General features: G+C 43.5%; 1 protein-coding gene across 2 annotated transcripts in view; it reads left to right on the plus strand.

Annotated features, from left to right (window-relative positions):
- The window catches only part of FAM151A (family with sequence similarity 151 member A), a 29,911-nt gene extending 13,297 nt beyond the window's left edge, over window positions 1-16,614 (plus strand). The window contains exons 5-7 of one of the 2 annotated variants that reach the window (XM_033915249.1): window positions 1,686-1,825; window positions 9,980-10,114; window positions 15,459-16,614. In XM_033915249.1, coding sequence (XP_033771140.1) covers window positions 1,686-1,825; window positions 9,980-10,114; window positions 15,459-16,132 — 949 coding nt within the window. In that variant the 3' untranslated portion in view covers window positions 16,133-16,614. The remainder of the gene's footprint in view (window positions 1-1,685; window positions 1,826-9,979; window positions 10,115-15,458) is intronic. The other variant, XM_033915250.1, reaches the window with a different exon arrangement.
- The last annotated feature ends 7,018 nt before the right edge of the window (window positions 16,615-23,632 follow it).

Below are 23,632 nucleotides of genomic sequence, written 5' to 3' on the forward strand. Positions count from 1 at the left end.
GGGCATTCTGGGACCTGTAGTTTTCGCCCTCTGCTACCCAGTAGCATAACTGTAGTCTGGGAGAGGGAAAACTCCTGCATTTGTCACACGGCTGTAACCACATCGTCTGGCAATGAGTTCCAGAGCTAGTATTACATGTTGCTCTTAGGGTTTGTGAAGTCAAAACTATAAAGGTCATCTTCCAAAACTGAAGGGAGCCTTTATTAAATTGAAAGAGCAAACGTGCCAGTGAAGCTTATTGTTTACAGACTTGAATGGACTGTACATAGCGAGATGACGCTATTAGGGCCATTTTCAAAACACTAGGATATTGCGCATTGGCGACCTAAAGAGAATCACGTCTATATCGCTGAACAGATGCCTTAAATGTAGGCCAGCTTAAGCACACCCAAGGCCACTTTATTATTATCATGTATTTATTTAATTCTTTTTCTATGCCGTTGTCCCCAAAGAGCTAAGAATGACTTACAGGTTAAATATGCATATTATATAGTTAACAGGTCATAATTTGACATAATTACAGTACAAGTTTACAGTTCTGGACGAAACCACGCCCAAACCCCATCTTGGGCATGCTTAAGCATCCCTACATGTCTCCAAAAAAGCACGACACACACCTACCATGTAGGCGTCCTTTCCATTTTTTTTTTTGGGGGGGGGGGTAATTCTTTATATAAAAAGCCAAACAATTCACATCAAGAAGATGCATCCAGGCCAAAAAACCAAAGCGGTATTCAACTACTCATTATAGACAACACAAGCAAGACCCAAAGTACATCGGGCTCAATTTATCAGGCCTAACAATAAGAACTGAACCCCTCCCTCCCTCACTACCCCCCCATATGACCCCCCTCCCCGGTAACAGCTAGACATCAACATCGAAAACCCCAACCAGGATAACTAAACATCCAGAAATCCCCCCTCCCCCAAAAAGCAAAAAGAAAAGCTGATCCCCATTCCCCCTAACCCAATTCCCCTCCCCCCACCTCCAGATACCGTCCCCAAAGGTCCAAAAATTGTGGCCATTTGCGAGTCAACAGAGCAGTAAGCCGATACCTATCACAGACCCAAGGCGGTCCCTCATAAGGTTTAAAGTTAGAATAACAAGGCTCCTCCTTAACCGAGCCACGGGCTGGCTCTCCCGATTGGCTGCGAGACGGCGGTAGGATGCCTACCATTCGGATGCACATTTGCAGAATCAGGCCCTTGGTGTGCAAGGCTCACGTAACTGCAAGATCATAGGCATAGCTAGGAGGACACAAAGGGAGCCGCTGCAGCCCCCAAACAGGTTTTGAATGAAACAGCACCTAAAAGATCAGCCCTTCAAGTTTCAAGTTTATATGGTATTTATATCAAGGTTTATCTAAGCGGTTTTACAATCAGGGTACTCGAGTATTTTTCCCTATCTGTCTTGGTGGGCTCACAATCTATCTAATGTACCTTGCACTGGCACCTAATTTACAAAAGGTTTGCTCCCCTGATGTCAACATCTGGCTACGCATCTGTGCTTGATCCATGTTATAAAATTGCCTTTCACGATTGTCCTCTGGGGTCAGGAAAATACCTGCTGTACCTGAAGGTGAAGTACCTTGAACTGCTGAGAAAAGCAGGAGCCAAATCCTTTCCATCTGTAGGCTCTTCCTGAATCCTGTACTGACCGGTGTGTGCTGTGTTTCTGTCCGCAGGTACAGCCTCACACTCTGGCAGGGAAATACAGACCCTCTCACCGTGAAGGACCTTCTCTATGTCCGAGACAACAGCCGTCCTGAGGAAATCTATTATGACATTTACGAACCCATTTTATCACAGTTCAAAGAAGCTGCATGTACGTAATCCATAGAGACATTTTCCCCCGGGTTCTATGAAGGTCGACACCCCCAAATAATAAGTTAACCAGCAACAATAATTTAATTATTGGATGTAAGAAGCAATTGTTACCAATTATGATTTGGGCGCTAGTCTGTAACTATGGGCGCCTAAATTAGATCACGCATAACTCAGAAAAGGATGTGAGCACTGTTGTCTCTAAGCTTTGCAGGAGTTCTCCACCTACAATCCTGCCAGTGGGGGCTGCTGTATCACTATTACATTTTCAACACTAAGGGACAGGCAAGCTGTTCAGGACTCAAGAACCTGCCTATCTCTAGCAATTACAACCACAGTATTGAAATACTGCCCCCCACTGGCAGCAGTGCAGTTAGAGGACTGTCGCTCGACATAGAGGGAACAAAGGTCAGTGGATCTGCACCAGGATTTTCTCCAAGTTTCAGTTGATGCAGTCCTCACGTCCAAAGTTGAGCTCTAAATTTGACCCTTAATGCTAGTCTGTAAAGAACGCTCATCCCCAAATGCTCTTTATAGAATAGCATTGAATGCCAAATTTTATTGGCAACAAATTTTCAGAACCATTTATAGAATCTGGTTCTTTGTGAGGTGTTTTACCGGCTCTTAGAATCACACAGAATATGGTAATTCTAGTGCAAAAGGCATATGAGTCTTGAACCAGTGGGTTATGGGTTATTCTCCTTCACTCATGAGTTTGTAGAAGGCATCATCTACCTTTTTCTCTCAGTTCCACCTCTTGCATCTCTGGGCTGTGCCCCATCTCCCAGTTTACCCTTCTACAAGCGAAACCTTTCTGATTTGCTCTGATTCAAGCTTGAATTCTTTTGTCCTCTACTGGACCTATTTGTGGACTCTCTGGCTGTTTGACCAGAGAAAACAGTCAGAGTCCAAGCAATGGTGACATGGCTTCTGGATATTCAGGCTGTAGAACCTGTACCACCAAAGAATCAGTCCTGGGTAGATACTCCACAGATTTCAACATGCCCAAGAAAGACTCAGATGTCTAGAGTTTGGTCAATGCAGAACTGAAGGTGCATTGATTCCGAAGGGAGACTGCGTTCGGTCATAGTTTTGGCGACACTGGAGGAATTTCTGGCCTCTCTAGCTTTGTCAGAAACTTTCATACATAGTCCCATATTTCCAGCTCACAGGAAGTTCCTGAGATTCTAGGTGCTGGAAAGCCATTTCCAGTTCTCAGCACACCTGTGCAAAGCAGAGATCCAGGTACATCCATACTTGGATGACTGGCTGATCAGAGTTCTGTCCAAGCACAAGGCAGACAGCAGTGGCACGAGTTGTTGGGCTGTTGCAGGACCTTGGTTGGATTAGCAACTTTTGGTGAAGTCAATTGGAACCCACGCAATCCCTACAATACTTGGGAATGTGCTTCAACATGGTGGAAGACCGTGTTTTATTGCCAGAGACGCACAAACTGAAATTCAGACGGCAGATATTGGAGATCCGGGCAATGCCAGCTCCCACAGTTTGTCACTATCTGCAGGTGCTGGGGTCAATGGTGGTGTTGAAAAATGTATATCAACACAAAATATACCACGTACTACACCAAGTTGATATATAGAATATTACCTACAAGGAGGAAAAGATCTCAGATTTTACCACATAGGGAACATGTATGTTTTCTCCCTATATTGAAGTGGTATGTAGTTGTCTTTCATATAAATTTTGTGTGAAAGGAGGTTTTTGATCGATGAAAGACAACTACATACCACTTCAATATAGGGAGAAAACATACATGTTCCCTATGTGGTAAAATCTGAGATCTTTTCCTCCTTGTAGGTAATATTCTATATATCAACTTGGTGTAGTACGTGGTCAATGGTGGTGACCACAGAGGTTGTTCTGTTGATGAAAGCTCATCTACATCCTCTCCACTATTGTCCTGCTGGTCTCCACAGACAGATTCTCTACAGAGGTCAGCTATTCTGGACGGTGGAAGTGCATCAAAGTTTATGGGTTTATGGCTCCAGCCAGAGTCACAGGGAAAAAGCTTGCTGCTTTGCATATCCTTTTGGGTAATCCTGATGACAGATACCAGCCTTTACAGCTGGGAGGGGGGTCATTGCAAGGGTCACCCAGTTCAGAGCCAATTGCCCTCACAAAGGAAGTGGTCTATCAACCATTTGGAGCTGTGAGCCATTCGTCTGGCCCTACAGATGTCGGAGAATCCCCTGGAAAGCAAAGTGGTCCAGGTTTTCTCAGACAATGCCACAGTGGTTGTCTATGTTAACAAGCAGTGAGGCGCCAAGAGTGCTCCGTTACAACTGGAGGCTCAGTTATTGTTTCACTGGGCAGAAGCCCACCAGCAAATTCTGTCAGCAGCGCATGTATCCGGAGTGGACAATGTGCAGGCTGGCTATTTTGGTCAGAAGACCCTAGAGCCAGGGAAGTACAGTAGTCCCTAACTCAAAAGAGCCTTCAACAGCATTGTGTATCGATGGGGGCATCCGACATTAGATTTGATGGCAGCAGCAATCAACAAAATATTCTCTTGCTTCATCAGCCGAAGATTCGAGCCTGGAAGTGCTGGCTTTGATGCTCTAGTACAGCAATGGCCAGAGAAAGGGCCATTGTACATTTATCTCAAGCTGCCACTACATCCGACTCTGCTCTCGAGGGTTCAGTTGCCCTGGAGGATCCAGAATGCTTTGGGTTTACAGCATGGTTCTGGAGCATGCATCCTTAGTGTGAAAGGGCTACTCAGGGGGAGTTATAGCTACCCTCCTCAGATCTAAGAAACCAGCGACTGTCACGGCCTATGCTTAGGCTTGGAAGATGTTTCAGCGCTGGTGTGTTAAGGAGACTGTGGAGCCAGTGAAGGCTCCAATGTCTGTAGTCCTAGTGTTTCTCCAGGACGGTGTCAAGAAGGGTTTGGCCGCTGGCTCCCTCAAAGTACAAGTAGCAGGACTCTCATGTTTTAGGGCTCGAGCAGAAAAAATCCAGATGTTGCCAGATATTTGAAAGGAGCATTGCAGCTGCATCCTCTGCCACAGCTGTTCACGATGTGGAATCTTAACTTGGTTTTGCAGACCCTTAAGTAAGGCTCGGTGTGAGCCTTTGCAGGAGGCATCTCTGATGGATCTTACCATTAGGACAATTTCTTTTTTCTAGTAGCTGTTGCTCCAGCAAGAAGGGTTTCGGAGCTACAAGCTCTGTAGTGCAGAGAGCCCTTCCTCAGGTTTATGAAGGCTGGGGTCTCCCTCAGCACGGTCCCTTCCTTCTGCCAAAGTGATCTCGGACTGCCACATAAATTAGGAAGTCCAACTACCTGCCTTCCTTCCCACAGGTTTGCAGAGGCAAACAATATACCTTGAAGAAGCTGTTTAGGCGAAACAGGTCTCGTCGGGAGTAATTGCATACGATTTGGCAATGTTCTTTTATGGAATTCAATGAAAGAGTTTGCGCTGCCTTTTGAAGATTTAAGCTAAGTCATTATTTTCTTCCTGCAGCAGCTCATTGATTTTGTCCATTAGTGATCTGATATGTTGTTTCAGATGAATGATGGCCAGTGAATTCAGGGCAGCATTGTTGCGAAGTGAGCACAATCCTGATCAGTTTCTCCTAGCTCCCGTCGTTCTGCTGTATAGCTTTTGTGCTGACTTGTAGAGATTAGACTACAAATATTATTGTGTTGTGAAGATGACATTGAGTCAATAATCACAATTTTAAAAAATATATATTTTTTGCACCTAATTTAAAAATTTAAAAAGAAGTTGCATACAAGTTATTAAAATTAGATAAAGAAAAAAAAAATAAAGGTTTTTAAGGTTCCATGATAGATACCATCATCCAAGTATTACCAATTGTCACCTGTTGGGTCATTGGTATGGATATCTGAGATCCTTTTTGCTTTTTCTTTAAAAAAAAAACTCATGGCATGCATTGTCTGTTAACCCTTTCAGGACCATAAGGATCGTAGGCCAATTTTTGTGGTTTTGACGACATTTTTATGGTAAAAAGGGCTTGCAGATGCCAAAAAAATTGATTTTTTTTGTGAAATATCATTATTTTTTTTAAAAAAAAATCACACTTCTGGCTTATGGACAGTGTGGCAAGTGAATCTTCTCGTCAATCTGGCAACGACGCTAATGAATGAATGTCGGAACCAGTTTGTTTACATAAAGGCAGTATCCTATGGAATCCGTACATATCAAATTTAGAACTGGTAGACTATCCCAATCAAAATTTATAGGATTTTAAAGTTATGGGACAAATATGTCCCTTGGTCCTGAAAGGGTTAAGCTAGGTATGGTAGGGGAAGAAGAGAAACATTTGCCACCATGTGCTTTGCGTGTTGCTCCATCACTGCTCGGATCATCTGAGCAGGATCTCTTCTCCTTAGACCAGACTTTTTAGGATTTTGGGGAGTTCTAAGGCCTTGGGGAACTGACTGAGACCAAAGCTCTCGCCCTTTCTTTCTCAACTGGCAACTCTGCGCTCCGCAGGATTTGGGACTACAAAGGTCTTGGGCACCCTTAAGAAGCGGGCTCCAACAAAAACGAGCGGTTTTTAGGCAGAAAAAAAATGAAATTTAAAACAGATTGCTAAATAGCCCAAAATGGGCTGTTTGTAGAGAATGACGCGGGGAGAAATTTGTTCCCATCCCCGTGGGATGTATCTCTATCCCCATCCCATCCCATCCCTATCCCTGCAAGCTCTGTCTTCATCTGTACAAGCCTCAAGCACTTTAAAATCATAAGTTTTTGAGGCTTGTGTAGATGAGGACAGGACTTGCAGGGATAGGACAGGGATAGGAACAGATAGGAAGCCCGAAGTTATAATGCCATTGTACAGATCCATGGTGAGGCCTCATCTGGAGTATTGTGTACAATTCTGGAGGCCACATTATCAAAAGGATGTGCTGAGAGTTGAGTCAGTTCAAAGAATGGCCACCAAAATGGTCTCGGGACTCAAAGACCTCCCGTATGAAGAAAGGCTGAATAAATTGCAGCTATATTCACTTGAAGAACGTAGAGAGAGAGGAGACATGATAGAGACGTTTAAATATATCACCGGCCGTATTGAGGTGGAAGATGATATCTTCTTTTTTAAAGGCCCCTCTGCCACAAGAGGCCATCCGCTGAAAATCAGGGGTGGGAAATTTCATGGCGACACCAGGAAGTTCTTCTTCACCGAAAGGGTGGTCGATCGTTGGAATGAACTTCCACCCCAGGTGATTCAGGCCAGCAGCGTGAAGGATTTTAAAAGGAAATGGGATACACATGTGGGATCTCTAGGGGGGTAAATTCAAGGGGGTAGGGTTGTTGGAGTGGGCAGACTTGATGGGCTGTGGCCCTTTCTGCCGTCATCTTCTATGTTTCTATGTAACTCACGGGAATAAGACAGCGATGGACATAGATTCTGTGGGGATGGAGACAAATTTGTCCCCATGTCATTCTCTATGTTGGAGCTAAATGCAAAAATAAAAGTGATTTTAGAGTTTTGGAGGAGGGGAAACCAAATCCTAGCCTCAGAAACCCTTAAAAATAAAATTTACAGACCCTCCTCCTCACCCCCTCCTTGATGTTCCCCATAGGAAATAATGGGAGGAACTCACTGACTTCTGGTGCTTGTTTTCCTGAATCAGCCTGACTGCAGGAAAAGGGTTTCTGTCTCAGATATTGTCAAACCTCATTGAAATAATTTTTCTGACTGACAGTCGGACCAACCATAGACTCCCACTCTCAAGGTTCCTCATGCAGCGAGGGGAAGAGAAACTAAGCAGCTGGCTTCCTGATACCCAGAGGGTTCTTGCTCAAGGCCATACATCCCATGCTCAAGCCTCTGATAAAATCAGCAGGCGAGCTGCTCCCAGGGAGACGGACCCGAGCTCCTGAAGGGACACAAAGCAGGCTGGCTCCACAGGTACTGAATGAGATTGGCCTGGGAGCTGCGTCCTTTCCCCAGCGGAGTAAACCCAAGAAGGGGACCTCCGAGCACCGAAGTCACAAAGAATCACTAAAATCAGACAGAAAAAAACTTGAAAATAACAAAAAAAGCAGAGCAGATTAGAACATACCTTCTGAGTTTGCTTGCAGAAGGAAAAACTGAGGAGGAACCTGTTCTCCATTGCAGAAGGGGAGGAGTTTAAGTTCTTAAAGTGAAACCCTTTTGCAGTTCCACGGGAAATGGGAATCAACAGCTAAATTACGGACTCCTGTGTATCCGTAACAGAACAGTTTCTTTGCTTGTACATTGCAAGGCCTCTTGTTAACTCCTTGCACTCCTCTGTCCTGCTCATGGATCACAGCTGGGTATTTGCCGTTTCTTCGACACACATTGAACGGCAGTTCTGCAGACCAGCCTGACTAACTTTTTTATATGCAGCAAATGGTTCCACCAGAGAATCATTAAGGTAGGCCCGGGGGGGGGAGGGGGTTGTACAGGAGGGTGGATGGTGTTTTCAGGAGAAGAATTGATGCTCATGGGGAGGTGAGATTTTCAATTGGGGGCATCTTCCGGTGGTGGCCTCTGCTAGAGGGACGGATGCTCATGGGTCGGGAGAGGTCTGGATGGGGGGAGAAGGAGTATTAGTTTGGGAGGTGGGGGCTGTCATCTGTTCCTAATTTCTGTTGTTCTGGTTTCTGTTGCTGTGAGGGGTTGAGTTAGGGGTGAGATGAGGGCAGGTGCTGATACTTAGATTTTACAAAAATAAAAATTGGCAACACCAAATTACATAATCAGACTGACAAATTAACATTAACATCGTCAAATAACCCTGCCCAAAAGGATCGATTCAATATTTGAAATATTTATTAAAAAACCAGATGAAGAATTTTAATCGACTATGGATGTGACTGTGTGAGTTATGTCCATTGAAAGAAAGCAATCGTATGTCACTCTGGGGATTCTCGGAACGCCACCCTGACCTACAAATATCAGCGTGGCAGCATTCGTCACTGGTCTCACCCAGTTATGTGACTAACTACTTATAGAACTTGTTTTTATATGAAATAATTTAATAATTTATTTGCTTTCTCTCATTTCTCAATACGGATTCAATTCATCTCAAATAGATATACTGTGGTTATGATTAATTATTTCATTTCCTATATCCCAAGTGCCAACACTTAAGGACTTAGCTCAGTCATGTTGTTGCACTGCTCCCCACCAACGCGTTTCGATTCTTCATCCGGACCGGGGCTAGTGCTGCAACAACAGCTCGACTTATCCTACTAGCCCCGTCCGGATGAAGAATCGAAACGGGTTGGTGGGGAGCAGTGCAACAACATGACTGAGCTAAGTCCTTAAGTGTTGGCACTTGGGATATAGGAAATGAAATAATTATGTTCAAATCTGTTTTATTATAAACAAAATAAATAATACAAAGTCGAAATTAAGGAAGAAACAGTCAACAAGGTATAACAGGCCTAGTAGAATGTAACCCTTCCCTACCCCTCTAAACCATCCCAGCAAAACAAAGCAACCCCACCCCCATAAGAGCAGTAAAGGTGGCTACCCGTAGGTGTCAAAAACGCCAGAGGCCCGTACTCTTGTGGCCTCTGGGTCGTCCAAAAGGTTTGTCACAAAAAAAAAAAAAAAAAAAAAAGGAGAGCTATGCCTGGTCCCGAACTAGAGCTCAATAACAAGCAGCCCGCTTAGGAGATTGTGTTCATAATGAGGCTACGCCCTCTCGGGGATAAAGAAACTAGATAAGCGCCCCAAATGAGTAAAAAACGGCTACGCCTGCGCGGGCGGCCCAGCACCTCGCGGGTAGGAAATGAACTAATTAATCATAACCACAGTATAATATCTATTTGAGAAGATGAATTGAACCCGTATTGAGAAATGAGAGAAAGCAAATAAATTATTAAATTATTTCATACAAAAACAAGTTCTATAAGTCGTTAGTCACATAACTGGGTGAGACCAGTGACGAGTGCTGCCACGCTGATGGCGTTCCGAGGGTGGCGTTCCGAGAATCCCCAAAGTGACATACGATTCAATACTGGTTATTGCAAACTTGATTTTATATGGCAAGAGTGAAGTCCTAGTTTGGTATTTAAAAACTTGCCACATTGCCAACTCATTCTTTGAAAGAAAGATCATATGAAAGTTTGCGTGGCGTTTGTCTCCCCGTTTACGGGCATCACTAAATACCATTTCTTCTCCGCAGTGAAGCCCAACAGAAGACGATTCTTTTATGTTGGCGGCAATTTGCTTCAGTATTTCCATCCCAAAGATTCAGACGGGCTGTTGGTCCACTGGCATATTGCTAGCAACAAGTCAGAACTGCTGCGGCTCCTTACAGGTAGGTGGCAAAGAAAACTGGAGCAGTGGCAGATCACAGGTTTGATATGGGGATGGCAGGAAGTGAAGTGGTGGCACATATTTCCATGCATAAGATGAAAAGGTGTCAGGGCGGTAATAGCCTAGAACCAACAAAGGCGCTTGCTGTGTAGCATACGGAAGTCATTGCCTGGGTGAACAGGCTGACAATTGTTTACCCATGTTCCCACAGAGGCATTTCCAGGCCACGAGTAGGTTGGCAGAAGCTTCAGAACATATAGCTTTGGACTTTAAAAAAAATCTACACACGTAAACCTTTTCCTCAGCCTTTAGAGTTCTGAAAATTGCCCTCAGGTTTTTTCCACATCCTTCCTTGCTTACCTTTTAGGAAGGGCTGTCAGGTAAGATGTGCCGCTTTGCGGATGATACCAAAATTTGCAATAGAGCAGACACACCTGATGACGTGGATAACATGAGGAAGGACCTAGCAAAGCTTGAAGAATGGTCTGAAATTTGGCGGCTAAGATTTAATGCTACGAAATGCAAGGTCATGCATTTGGACTGCAAAAATCCAAGGGAACGGTAGAACTTATGTGCACGAAAGAGGAGCAGGACTTGGGTGTGATAGTATGTGATGGTTTTAAAGTGGCCAGACAGGTTGAAGATGTGATAGTGAAAGCTAGAAGGATGCTTGGGTGTGTAGGACCTGGCATCCACTTGCTCTTGGGCTAGCTCTGCCTGCTGCCCATAGGTACATGGGCAGCACTGGTGAGGATCCCTGAATCCCCTCACTGTGGGCCCTTGGCAAACCAGCCCGTTGGATCCCTTATCATAATATAAATACATTTTAAAACTCCTATAAATAGGGCCCTGCATGGTTCTGATGGCAGAGGAAAACCAGGAGAGCAGAAAGCAGTGGGTAAAACATCACTTACCATGCCTATGGGGTGGAGAGAATAGAAGGACATCTGCTGATAGCAGTGTGTCTGTTTCTTCTTCCCTTTGTCAGTAGTTGGCTTTGGGGTCAAGCTTATCTTTGCAAAAAGTAAATTTGATCACGTCTCACCGCTCCTACCCAAGCTTCATTGGCTTCCGATAATTTCCAGAGTCCACTTCAAATGCATCTGCCTAACTTTCAAGATCCTCCACGGCATCCTTCCTCCATTTATTCCACTTTCTTGGAACTCCTCAAATTTTAATACCACCAGACCTACCCAAAAATTGAAACTATCCTTCCCCTCACTAAAAGGCATTTCCCATCCAGGAAAGCTGGGAACTTCCCTCCCCTTCAGATTCACCGAGCTCTGGAACAACCTTACCTCCCTCTTCGGAACCTGTGCTCTCTCCAACTTTTCCGTAAACATCTGAAAACCTGGCTTTTCTCATAAGAACATAAGCAATGCCTCTGCTGGGTCAGACCAGAGGTCCATCGTGCCCAGCAGTCCGCACACGCGGTGGCCCAACAGGTCCAGGACCTGTGCAGTAATCCTCTATCTATACCCTTCTATCCCCTTTTCCAGCAGGAAATTGTCCAATCCTTTCTTAAACCCCTGTACTGTACTCTGCCCTATTACGCCCTCTGGAAGCGCATTCCAGGTGTCCACCACTCGTTGGGTAAAGAAGAACTTCCTAGCATTCGTTTTAAATCTGTCCCCTTTCAACTTTTCCAAGTGTCCTCTTGTTCTTTTATTTTTCGAAAGTTTGAAGAATCTGTCCTTCTCTACTCTCTCTATGCCCTTCATGATCTTATAAGTCTCTATCATATCCCCTCTAAGTCTCCTCTTCTCCAGGGAAAAGAGACCCAGTTTCTCCAATCTCTCAGCGTATGAGAGGTTTTCCATCCCTTTTATCAAGTGTGTCGCTCTCCTCTGAACCCTCTCGAGTAACGCCATATCCTTCCTAAGGTACAGAGACCAATATTGGACGCAGTATTCCAGATGCGGGCGCACCATCGCCCGATATAATGGCAGGATAACTTCTTTTGTCCTTGTTGTAATACCCTTCTTGATTATGCCTAGCATTCTATTTGCTTTCTTAGCGGCTGTTGCGCACTGTGCCGTCGGCTTCATTGTCATGTCCACCATTACCCCCAAGTCCCTTTCTTGGTTACTCTCATTCAATAATATCCCTCCCATCGTATAGTTGTACCTCGGGTTTCTGTTTCCAACATGCAATACTTTACATTTCTCAACGTTGAACTTCATCTGCCATCTCGCCGCCCATTCCCCCAATTTGTTCAAGTCCCTTTGCAATTCTTCACATTCCTCTTTAGTCCCAGCTCCACTAAATAGTTTTGTATCGTCCGCAAATTTTATTCTCTCACACTTCGTGCCTGTTTCTAGATCATTTATGAATATATTAAATAGCAGCGGCCTGAGCACTGAGCCCTGCGGAACACCACTCGTGACCCTCATCCAGTCCGAGTAGTGGCCTTTCACCCCTACCCTCTGTTTCCTACCCGCCAACCAGTTTCTGATCCAAAAATGGAACACTCCCTCCTCCTCTGTTATCCTCTAGTCCTCTAAACGTTCTTCTTTCCTCCGATCTTCATCCTTTCCTTGGAGTTCCTTTCTCATCCCAATTCCTGTAAACCGTGCCGAGCTCCACGACTATGGAGATGGTGCGGTATTCAAACCTAAGGTTTAGTTTAGTTTAAAATCTGCCTTAGGAGTCATTGAATTAGCACATCTGAAAAGGGCCCCTTCTTTCTCATTTGGACCCTTAGCATGTGCTTAGTTTTCCTGCCCTGGAATGACATGTGCTGCACACGTGCAGACCAGGAGAATAGCTAGAGATGAATTTCCAGATGGGTTTAGGGGTGGACATAGTAACCCACCCTCAGTCCTATACTCCCAGCATCAAAATATGTTGTCTGGTGAGGACTCTCAAGCCCAACTAGCTAAAGAGGTCCTCCACCAAACACCCCTGCCCCCTCCCCCAGGTCATGTGAACACTAGAAAAATTGTCAGTGCACTTCAGTTCACCGATGCCTGCGTCCCCTGTGCATGCTCAGTTCATGTACGAGGGGTGCAGAGGTTGGCGGATGGAAGTTCACCACCAGCTTCCCCAGTGTTGACAAGAGCCCCAAGGCTTCTAACAGAGGGCATCTGCTGGCAGTGCTTAGGGTTCCCCACTAGAGAATGACACAGGGAGAATGTCTGTCCCCCTCTCCATCCCTGAGGGCCCTGTCCCCATCCCTACCCTGTCTCCACATGCTTCATCTCCATCCCCGCTCTGTCCCTGGCCCATCCCCGCAGACTTTATCCTCATTTGCAAAAGCCTCAAACATTTACGGTTTTATATTTAAATCTTAAAGTATAAAAAGGGACAATATTCTGAACAACTGTTTATAAATTGCAAATAGAGCCTCTATTTCTATCTGGTTGTGGTACATCCCTCCCAAAGATTCAGTTGCCTAAGTTTTTACATCATCTGGGAAGGTAATTGGATTGTCTTTCAGACATGGGTGTAGAAGAGAACCTAAATTATGTAGTGGATGAACAGGAAAATAAGTGTCTTCGAGTGGGCAGACTTGTTGGGCCGATGGCCCTTTTCTGCCGTCATACTCTATGTTTCTATGTTACATGTTAGAAATGTTCCTTGATGCCAGCAATGATGGATGAATCTGTTGCATTAACAGTAAGATGCTTGAGCAGCTGGGCACATGATGGAACAACGTTGCAGACGGCAGACAAGACCCAAATAAGGTCATTTAACAGTAGTTCATTGAAATCCAAAAGCAGCTTCTGCAGCTTTTTTTATCATTGAATTCAGTTGCCCATTGTCTAACATGTGTTAAGTTTTTACACATTGATACTAGTCTCAAGTTTTTAAAGAATGACATGGGGACAAAGTTTGTCCCTGACCGCACAGGCTCTATTGCTGTTCCTGTACCTGCCCTGTGGGCCCTGTCCCCACCCCATAGGTACCTGTTCCTGTATCATTCTCTAGTCCCCACCAACCACATTGAGGATGTGAACTACAGTTGGGTGAAACTGAACCCAAAGTGGGTGGGCTCCGGCTCACCTGGACCTATCTGTGGCTGTGCCACGGATTCAGGCAGGTAAAATCTTCTTGCCAAGGGCGTATTCCTGACTCTCATTTCTTCTTGGTTTTCCAAGAGTTTCTGCCAGATTTATCATGACCTTGGAAGGGGTCAACTGAGTGCAGTTGGATAATGCCGAGTCTAAAATTAAAAAGGTCACCTAGTTTGCATGGCTATATACAGAGAAAGCAATACATATTTATTAAATTTTCTATACTGTTCTCCCAGGGGAGCTCAGAATGGTTTAAATTAATTCAGCTATTCAAGCATTTTTCCCTCTCTGTCCCAGTGGGCTCACAATCGAATATACCCGGGGTATTTGGGGACCAAGTGACCTGTCCAAGGTCACAAGGAGCAGCACGTATCAGAACCCACGGCATCAGGGTGCCGAGGCTGCAGTTCCAACCCCTGCATCACACTCTCTGACGTAGTATGGTAGGGGATAGCATGGCAAAAGATAGTTAATAAAGCATGGTAAAAACATAATATGACAAACGTGGTATGGTGAGAAATAGTATGGTGAGCCTAGTATTACAAAGCATGGCTAACATAAAATGACACGACTTGGCAAAATCAGTAAGGCAAGCGTGCATGATGAAAACACAGCATAGAAGACATGGAACAGCAAACACTGTGTGGCAATCAGTGACCTTATACCCACCTCTCTGCAACGACATGCTGGATTAATTCCAACCTGGTTTTCCTTCAGGACATGGCGCTGGCTCTCCATTCATCCACCGTCAACTGCATCTTCTATAAAGAGAACCTGGAAAACCATTCGCTTGTCTATCGGCATCTTGTACCTGTCGTCTTGATCTAATTTCTGCCCGTTTCTGTGTAAACTTGCTTTGCTGGCTCCTTTTTGAAAGGAATTCTATTGCATTGAAGCATTTTGGGAAGACCTTTCTTGAATGCCATGTGGCATCAATGCACATGCTTTCTGAATCTGTTTTATCTGCTACTAACTGATTGGCTGCAGTTATCTCCTGTTGAAAGTCTGACTATATTTTAGAACAGGGGTCTCAAAGTCCCTCCTTGAGGGCCGCAATCCAGTCAGGTTTTCAGGATTTCTCCAATGAATATGCATGAGATCTATGTGCATGCACTGCTTTCAATGCATATTCATTGGGGAAATCCTGAAAACCCGACTGGATTACGGCCCTCAAGGAGGGACTTTGAGATCCCTGTTTTAGAAGGAACATCTCTTTTGCTGTATCTACGGCCAAGCTCCTTTGAAAATGGAATGCTCTCTCATCTAAATACAATGTTCATTTTTATGTTGTTAAATGAATCTGCAGCTTTTTTTTGCTTTGTTTTACAGAGAGGATGGGCATGCTTGTCTTGGAAATTGGGGCCAAGAACATCAATGGAACTCTGATCCCTATGGTGTATTTGTCGACTGAGGCATCTGATCTCTCCTTGGAGCACTGTCTTTATTTAATCTATAACTGCAGAAACTCCTGGGGTGTATTCCTGAGAATTAAAACAGCGGAAGCTCTACCTCCAGTGCTTCGCCTCCTTAGTGTACTCTGGAGCAGAAACCGCCTGTTGAACCCGATCTGGATAAATATGGACATCTCCTTTGGAAGGTTCAATACACTAGGTTACATGCCAGGCAAAGAGTTCCTAGCCACCATCAATACCTTTTTCCCTTTTGTTACCATCGCCCCCAGTTGGCCCAAAGAAGCCCTGGATGGAGGTTACACAAGTCCTCTGATTGAAGACATGCTTAGCCTGTGTAACGGTCTTTGGCAGGAAGTGTCGTTCCAGCTACAGTCAGCAGCGCTGGCTGAGACATGGAAAGACGCTGTCAAATTACTGGAGGAGTCACCCATGTACACACTCACTCTGGAACACAACCATGCTCAAGGCTCCTTCAATGATGGATACCGGGGGCTCATGTCTGTCCGAACCCACACAGAAGAGAGAGTTTACTATAACCTCCCCAGCGACTACAGGCAGGCTTTCATGACAAACATCCGTAAAACCCTCTAGTGGTAATGTGGTGCAATTACATTACAATTTAATTATTACAATTAAATGTATGAGATGTTAGAATTATGGTCAGATGTTTCAATAGGTTTTCCCTTTAATTCACACCAACACAGAGATTACACATTTGAATATTTTTAATTGTTGTAACTAAAAAAACAAACAAACAAGGGTGAAAGAAAACTAAATATGTCCAACAATTGTTATCAGATGTTGTTTAAACAAGATAAATTTAAATATAAATTAATAGCAAAGCTAATTTTCCAGTTATGTGTGATCAATTTTATATTGATTATACCATTATAACCACAAATAAATATGTCATGTCTTTCGGCTTAATACCAACTTTCTTCTAGGATATCAAAAAAACAAAGATAAATATTTGACTGGGTGACTCTTTTAAAACCAGAGAGTGTTTCTCAGTCCCAAAATTCAATAAAATACAAAAAAAGTGTATATCTGTGTGCACACAAAAATAAAGAATTTTTAAAAAAACATGTTTTCACTGGTATTGCCTTTCTTGCACTGAGTACTGCTGAGTTGTCATCCCATCAACTGTCTGGCTCCTCTGAAGATCCAGACACTTGCTACTATACTATCTATAAACAAATGAAAGGAAGCAAAACCCTAACCACCCTGGATGAATGCAGGCTAAAGTCAGTATCTTCTTAGGCTAAGGCCATGTATTTCTAACTACATGTGCAAAAGAACAGATAATTATTTTATTCCTAAGCTGATCCTCCCAAGAAAACAACAACCAAAAAAGCTTCAATATGAAATCAGAGTTTCAACACATACATTCACACAATATGTGAGCAACCTCAGCTTTATCTGCCTAGTCAAGTATTTTTGATTCAGAAATAATGAAACTCCTCAGTAATTATCTCATAGTCTCACAGAGCCTTCCAGTATATCAGGAACACTAACTGGAAACAGCTCTGTACCACAGAACCTCTCAGATTTTCTGAGAGACCACTCCCAAAGCTGCAGACCCCCAGTTCTCAAAGAAACATTCAAACCCCCCCTCCTCCCCAAATAGTTTCAGATTCTCCAAACTTCATCCAACAGTGTATACTGGCCAAGGCCTCAGCAGATCAACAACGAGAAAAGACTGCAGGAATGCACTCCAGCAAAAAACAGATGAACACTAAATTAAATATAAAACATTTGCCTTAAACACCAATAATATTAAGCAATTTGACTTAAATCAGTGGTCTTACACAGTAAAGGGATTAAAATTATTTATTTCCCAGTACTTAATACTTCTCTTCAACAACAGAAATCAGAAAAATCCAGTTTAAATTCTGAAACACACTAACATTTCTTCTCAATTTTCCATTGAAATATAACTCCAAACTTAATTTAGAAATCTCCTTCACAGCCTTCTCATTACACATCTCAGCTCAACAGCCCATAAATAGGTTTAATTTCTCATTTCTCAAGAAGTCCAACATTTACAGGAAATATTATTTTAAAAATATGCTCTCCTTCCACACACACAATCTCCAGAGCTGATATAGAGACCCTCATCCACCAGCTACAATTTCCTCAACAATAACTTGTGCTGCCTTAATCTCTCTGCTTTCCTCTAGCTCACAATAACAGTTTTCTTAATGACAAAGCTGCAAGATGTGCAAAGCTTCCTACTGCAGACTCTCTGTCCCTTATCTTTATTATCTCCCTGCAGCTCACAGGCTCTGTGTATGGGCCCATCCCCTGATCAGCCCTCAGCACTTCCTCACCAATTTCTCTGCTTTAAATATATTATTTAAATTTATTCCTATTACACATCTTTACTTCCTAGAAAAAAAAATACATTTTTAACTTTCTACCCCCTTTATTACACTTGGGTCTAAAATGGTTAAGAGACTTATTAGCAGTGGTGTCGCTATGGGTCAACCTAGGCCAACCCAGTAGCAGCACATCTATGATGTAGCTGGTGGAATTCCCAAGCCCCACCAGCTAAAAACTTGAAACCTTTCCCTCCTGCATACCTTTTAAAGAGCAGATCTTCACTGGCAGAGAACGTGACAGATACACACTGCTCATGTTGGTCTCACTGCCTTCCTTCTGATGCAACTTCCTGTTTCTCCACAGGCAGAGTTTATCATGCTGCTGGTGAAGATCTGCTCTTTATGAGAGAGCGGCAGCAACGGAGGAGGGGGAAGGAGCTTGAGAAACTGGATTGCCCAGGCAGGAGAGGAAGAGATATGATTGCCTATGGGGCACAGTTCTTCTGCCCACCCAACTAGGGTCCAAGCCCACCCAAAATTGGATGTCTGGCTACTTCCCTGGTTATTAGGACAGCTTTTTTTCATCATAAAGATGTTTTGTTCTGTGGTCAAAGTATTCTACTCTTCACAGATGTTGCCTCTTCTACTCAACTGAGGCGGAAGGTTTTTATTGCTCTGAAGCTCTAGATCAGGGCTGCCCAAGTTCGGTCCTCAAGATCTACTGGCAGACCAGGTTTTCAGGATATTCACAATGAATATGCATGAGAGAGATTTTAATGAACTGCCTTCTTGGTATGCAAATCTCTCTCATGCATGTTCATTGTGGATATCCTGAAAACCTGGCCTGCCAGTAGATCTCAAGGACCGGACTTGGGCAGCCCTGATCTAGAGCTTCAGAGCAATAAAAACCTTCCGCCTCAGTTGAGTAGAAGAGGCAACATCTGTGAAGAGTAGAATACTTTGACCACAGAACAAAACATCTTTATGATGGTTCCCAACCCTGTCCTGGAGGAACACCAGGCCAATTGGGTTTTCAGGCTAGCCCTAATGAATATGCATGAAGCAAATTTGCATGCCTATCACTTCCATCATATGCAAATCTCTCTCATGCATATTCATTAGGGCTAGCCTGAAAACCCGATTGGCCTGGTGTTCCTCCAGGACAGGGTTGGGAATCACTGCTCTAGATAACTCCAGTGGGAGCCACTTTGGCCTGGATTCTACAAAAGCCACTAAAAGTTAGGTGATGGTAATCATCTCCACCCCACCCACTCCATTGTGGTCAAGTGGGGAGACAATAAACAGAACAAGTTTTATGCCCCCACAATTCATTTTTACCCTATACAGCTGCATCAATCACACAACCCTCAGGACGACTCTGGCGGTGAGTCTCTCCAGCTATAAATCTTGTTATATACCTTTCAGAATATCATTTTCTACTGTCGTAATAGTGCAGAAGACGGACAGATCACTTAGAACAGTAATTCCTCTGGACATGTTTAGCTAGGGATATGACTACACTATATTTGGTTCCATACTGGTCCAGCATTGGTTGTCCCCCAATGAAAAAATATACAATGTCTACATCTGGCGCATTCACTCAATCTTCAACACTTTAGCATATCTATAGTGTAACTTTTGAAGCCCTCAGAAGCGGCTCTATTATGGGAAATACTTCAACCGATAAGAGCTCATATAGACGCAAGCTTTCTTATCAGCTTCAATTGTGCTTTAGCATCAATATACTTTTAACTTAACATCATTTATCTTTTTAATATATAATTTCATAATATCATTTTAAAATGCACTTTCTTATCTGAAATTAGCTCATATCGCAGGGGTAGGGAACTCCAGTCCTCGAGAGCCGTATTCCAGTCGGGTTTTCAGGATTTCCCCAATGAATATGCATGAGATCTATTTGCATGCACTACTTTCAATGCATATTCATTAGGGAAATCCTGAAAACCCAACTGGAATACGGCTCTCGAGGACCGGAGTTCCATACCCCTGTCATATCAGCTCACTAGCCAAACCCTATGCCAGTGGTTCTCAACCCTGTCCTGGGTACCCCCCAGCCAGTGGGGTTTTTAAGATATCCCTAATGAATATGCATGAGAGAGATTTGCATATAATGGAAGTGACAGGTATGCAAATCTCTTTCACACATATTCATTAGTGATATCTTGAAAACCCCACTGGCTGGGGGGACCCCAGGACAGGGTTGAGAACCACTGCTCTATGCCAACATTCATGTTTTGCTATCTGCGTCAGGGCTGGGTTTATCTGTAAAAAAAAAAAAAAAAATAGAACCAGATGCATTCCACTGTTCCAGATAACATAAACCTGCAAAAACTTTCATATTATATAACTGCAGTAACACACCTACTAGATTTTCACCATAGCTTCTTACTTGCTTCTGCTCCACAATATGGTGCTCTAACATTTAAAATTCCCTCCCAACCACCATTTTTATTCGTCTGTGACATCACTACGCAATGACATGCTGTTTAAACTTACAGCTATTATGCGAGAGACGTCCAGTCCAACTCTGCATTTAACCCATAAGGTTCTAGTGAATTCAGTTCAAAAATCCAACATTGTTCCTTATAATTTAGTAAGGATTAAATGATGTTAAATTAAAAGAATAGTGATGATAAAGCAAAATTGAAGCTGATGAGAAAGCTTGCGGCTATATGAGCTCTTATCGGGTGAAGTATTTTGCATAATAGAGCCGCTTCTGAGGGCTTCAAAAGTGTTCAAGACTGAGTGAATACGCCAGATGTATATATTGTATGAAAGAAGTTATGTACTTAAGAAGTGTGACTGGCAATATTTGATGCCTGCATATATTCAGTTCCAGTACTAATAATTATTTCTCAGAATCTCCAAAAGCTCATACACCATGCACCTGTGAGCTAATACAGCCCTTTGCAGGCTAAAATTTCCCCAACTAAAGATGCCCCTCCCGGTTCTCACCCTTAGACTGCCAGACTCCGAGAGAGTGGTTGATCCTTGGAACGAGCTCCCGGTGCAGGTGATCGAGGCAAACAGCGTGCAAGAATTTAAGAGCAAATGGGATGCCCATGTGGGATCCCTTAGAGGGTTAAGCCAAGGGAACCTGTCACCAGGAGTGGGATCCCTAGGATAGTAGACTTGGGGGTGGGTCAGTAGAGTGGGCAGACCTGATGGGCTATGGCCCTTATCTGCCGTCATCTTCTATGTTTCTATGTTTCATGTGAAGAGGGATGGGTCTTTCCTCGTCTTGAGCTGTATAAACAGCAAACCTCTCCAGCAGCAATGGGAGAATATCAGGAATTTGTCTAACAGTTCTTCTCTGACACAGATACTGGCTTTTCACAGTGTGATAAGCCCTAAATATTAGCAAAGACTTCTCTATATACAAAAAGGTTCAATACTGAGGAGGGAAGGCAATGGCAGACTCTTCCATTGGCCCAACTTGACTATTGCACTACAGTCTACCTGGGCTGCCTTAAAGTATTTAAAAAGATACATATGAATCAGGGTGCCTGATATTTTCTGTCATTCAATGGATAGAGGTGATGTATAATGATTTTTAACATCATTCATGGACAAGCTCCGCAATAGATGTTGGATTTGATTGGCTTTCTAAATACCATCAGGCTAAATAGATCTGAAAATCCATTGTTATTACAATTTTCTAATCCTAAAGGTCTTCGCTTTAAGAAAATATTTTCTTCATGATTTGCATAGTTGGAGACATGGATTTTGTCTCTGCTTTTTTAATTTTACTTGTAAAGAAGTACAGGATAACATTTGTTACTTTTAGTTTTCCTAAAATAATCATTTTCAAGTTTTTATTGCTTTTACCTAGTTACTTTTGATGCGTGCAGTTAAAAGTAAAAGTGGAAGGCAGATGTACATGACAGTTCCTCAGTAAATACTGCTGCGAAATTGATCTTTGGGAAACGTAAATTTGATCACGTGACTCCGTTGCTCCAGAGTCTCCATTGGCTCCCGGTTTATTTTAGAGTTCAATTTAAATGTGCTTGTGTTGTTTTTAAAATCCTATATGATATCTTTACTCCTCTCCTTCCTTTATCTTGGAACGTTTACAGACTTTATGTTGCAAGAGGTAACCAACAATTTAAATTATCTCTTCCTTCCAAGAAAGGGATAAAAGGAGTCAAGATTTTCACTCAATCTCTGACTTTTAAGCTTTCTCAACTTTGGAATGATCTCCCACTTCTTTTAAGGAGTTCTGGTTCACTTCAACTTTTTCGTAAATCTTTAAAAACCATTTTATTTGCTAAAACACTTTGAAACTTAGTCTCATTCCTCATGGTCTCTATTTACATTACATTAGTGATTTCTATTCCGCCAATGCCTTGCAGTTCAAGGCGGATTACATCAAAGTTATCAAGAATTACATAAAAGTTTACAGCTATACATTAAAGAAGGCATCAAAACTACCAGAAACACGGACGTTAAGTACACCGGGGAATCCCTCTGGGTGAACCTGGCCAGAGGGAGAGAAAAATGCCTGTATCTTGGTGTGGTATATAGACCTCCAAGACAACCAGAAGACAAAGACACGGAACTAATCGAAGACATAGAAAATATCGCTCTACGGGGGGACGTTGTACTAATGGGAGACTTCAATATGCCGGATGTAGACTGGAGCACACCTTCAGCAACAACCAGCGGCAGCAAGAGGCTATTAGCCTCCATAAGAGGAGCACGCCTCAATCAAATGGTAATGGAGCCCACTAGGGCCCAAACGATCCTTGACCTAGTACTCACCAATGGGGAAAGCGTCTCAGAAGTCTTCGTGGGAGATAAGCTAGCCTCCAGCGATCATAACATGGTATGGTTCCACCTGAGGAAAGGTTTCCATAGATCAAACACTAAAACAAAGGTACTCAACTTCCGAGGAACAGACTTTGCACGCATGGGAGTCTTCGTCCATCAGGCGCTCCAGGTCCAAACTGAGACAGGGAATGTGGAGGATATGTGGTCATCCCTGAAATCTGTCATACACGAGGCAACCGGCCGTTACATAAAATCATCACACAAACGGCGAAGAAAAGACAAACCCCAGTGGTTCACCGCAGAGATCTCACGTCTCGTTAAGGAGAAGAAAAACGCATTTGCTTCCTTCAAACGCACGGGGAAAAGCGAAGATCAACTGCTACACAGGATCAAGTCCACAGAGGTCAAAACGGCAGTCAGGGAGGCCAAACTTCGAGTGGAAGAAACTCTAGCAAACAACATTAAGAAAGGGGACAAATCCTTTTTCCGGTATATCAGTGACAGGAAAAAAAAACACAGACGGGATAGTACGCCTGAAAAAAACAGACGGGAATTACGCAGAATCGGATCCCGAAAAGGCCGAACTACTAAACGAATACTTCTGCTCGGTCTTCACCTGCGAGGCGCCAGGGTCCGGCCCTCAATTGAAGCCACAGTCAAACACAAAAGATCCGTTTCGGAATTTTAAATTCACACCCAGCGGGGTTTACCTTGAGCTAACAAAACTCAAGGTGGACAAAGCCATGGGACCGGACAATCTGCACCCCAGAGTGCTCAGGGAGTTAGGTGATGTCCTGGCAGAACCGTTAGCCGTGCTCTTCAATCTCTCACTGAGTACAGGGACAGTCCCCTTGGACTGGAAAACAGCTAACATCGTTCCTCTACACAAAAAGGGTTGCAGGACAGAGGCTGCAAATTACAGACCGGTGAGTCTGACATCGATAGTATGCAAACTCATGGAAACACTGATCAAACGCCA

This window comes from Geotrypetes seraphini, chromosome 12 (assembly GCF_902459505.1).
Source record: "Geotrypetes seraphini chromosome 12, aGeoSer1.1, whole genome shotgun sequence".
In the NCBI taxonomy this organism is placed as follows: domain Eukaryota; kingdom Metazoa; phylum Chordata; class Amphibia; order Gymnophiona; family Dermophiidae; genus Geotrypetes; species Geotrypetes seraphini.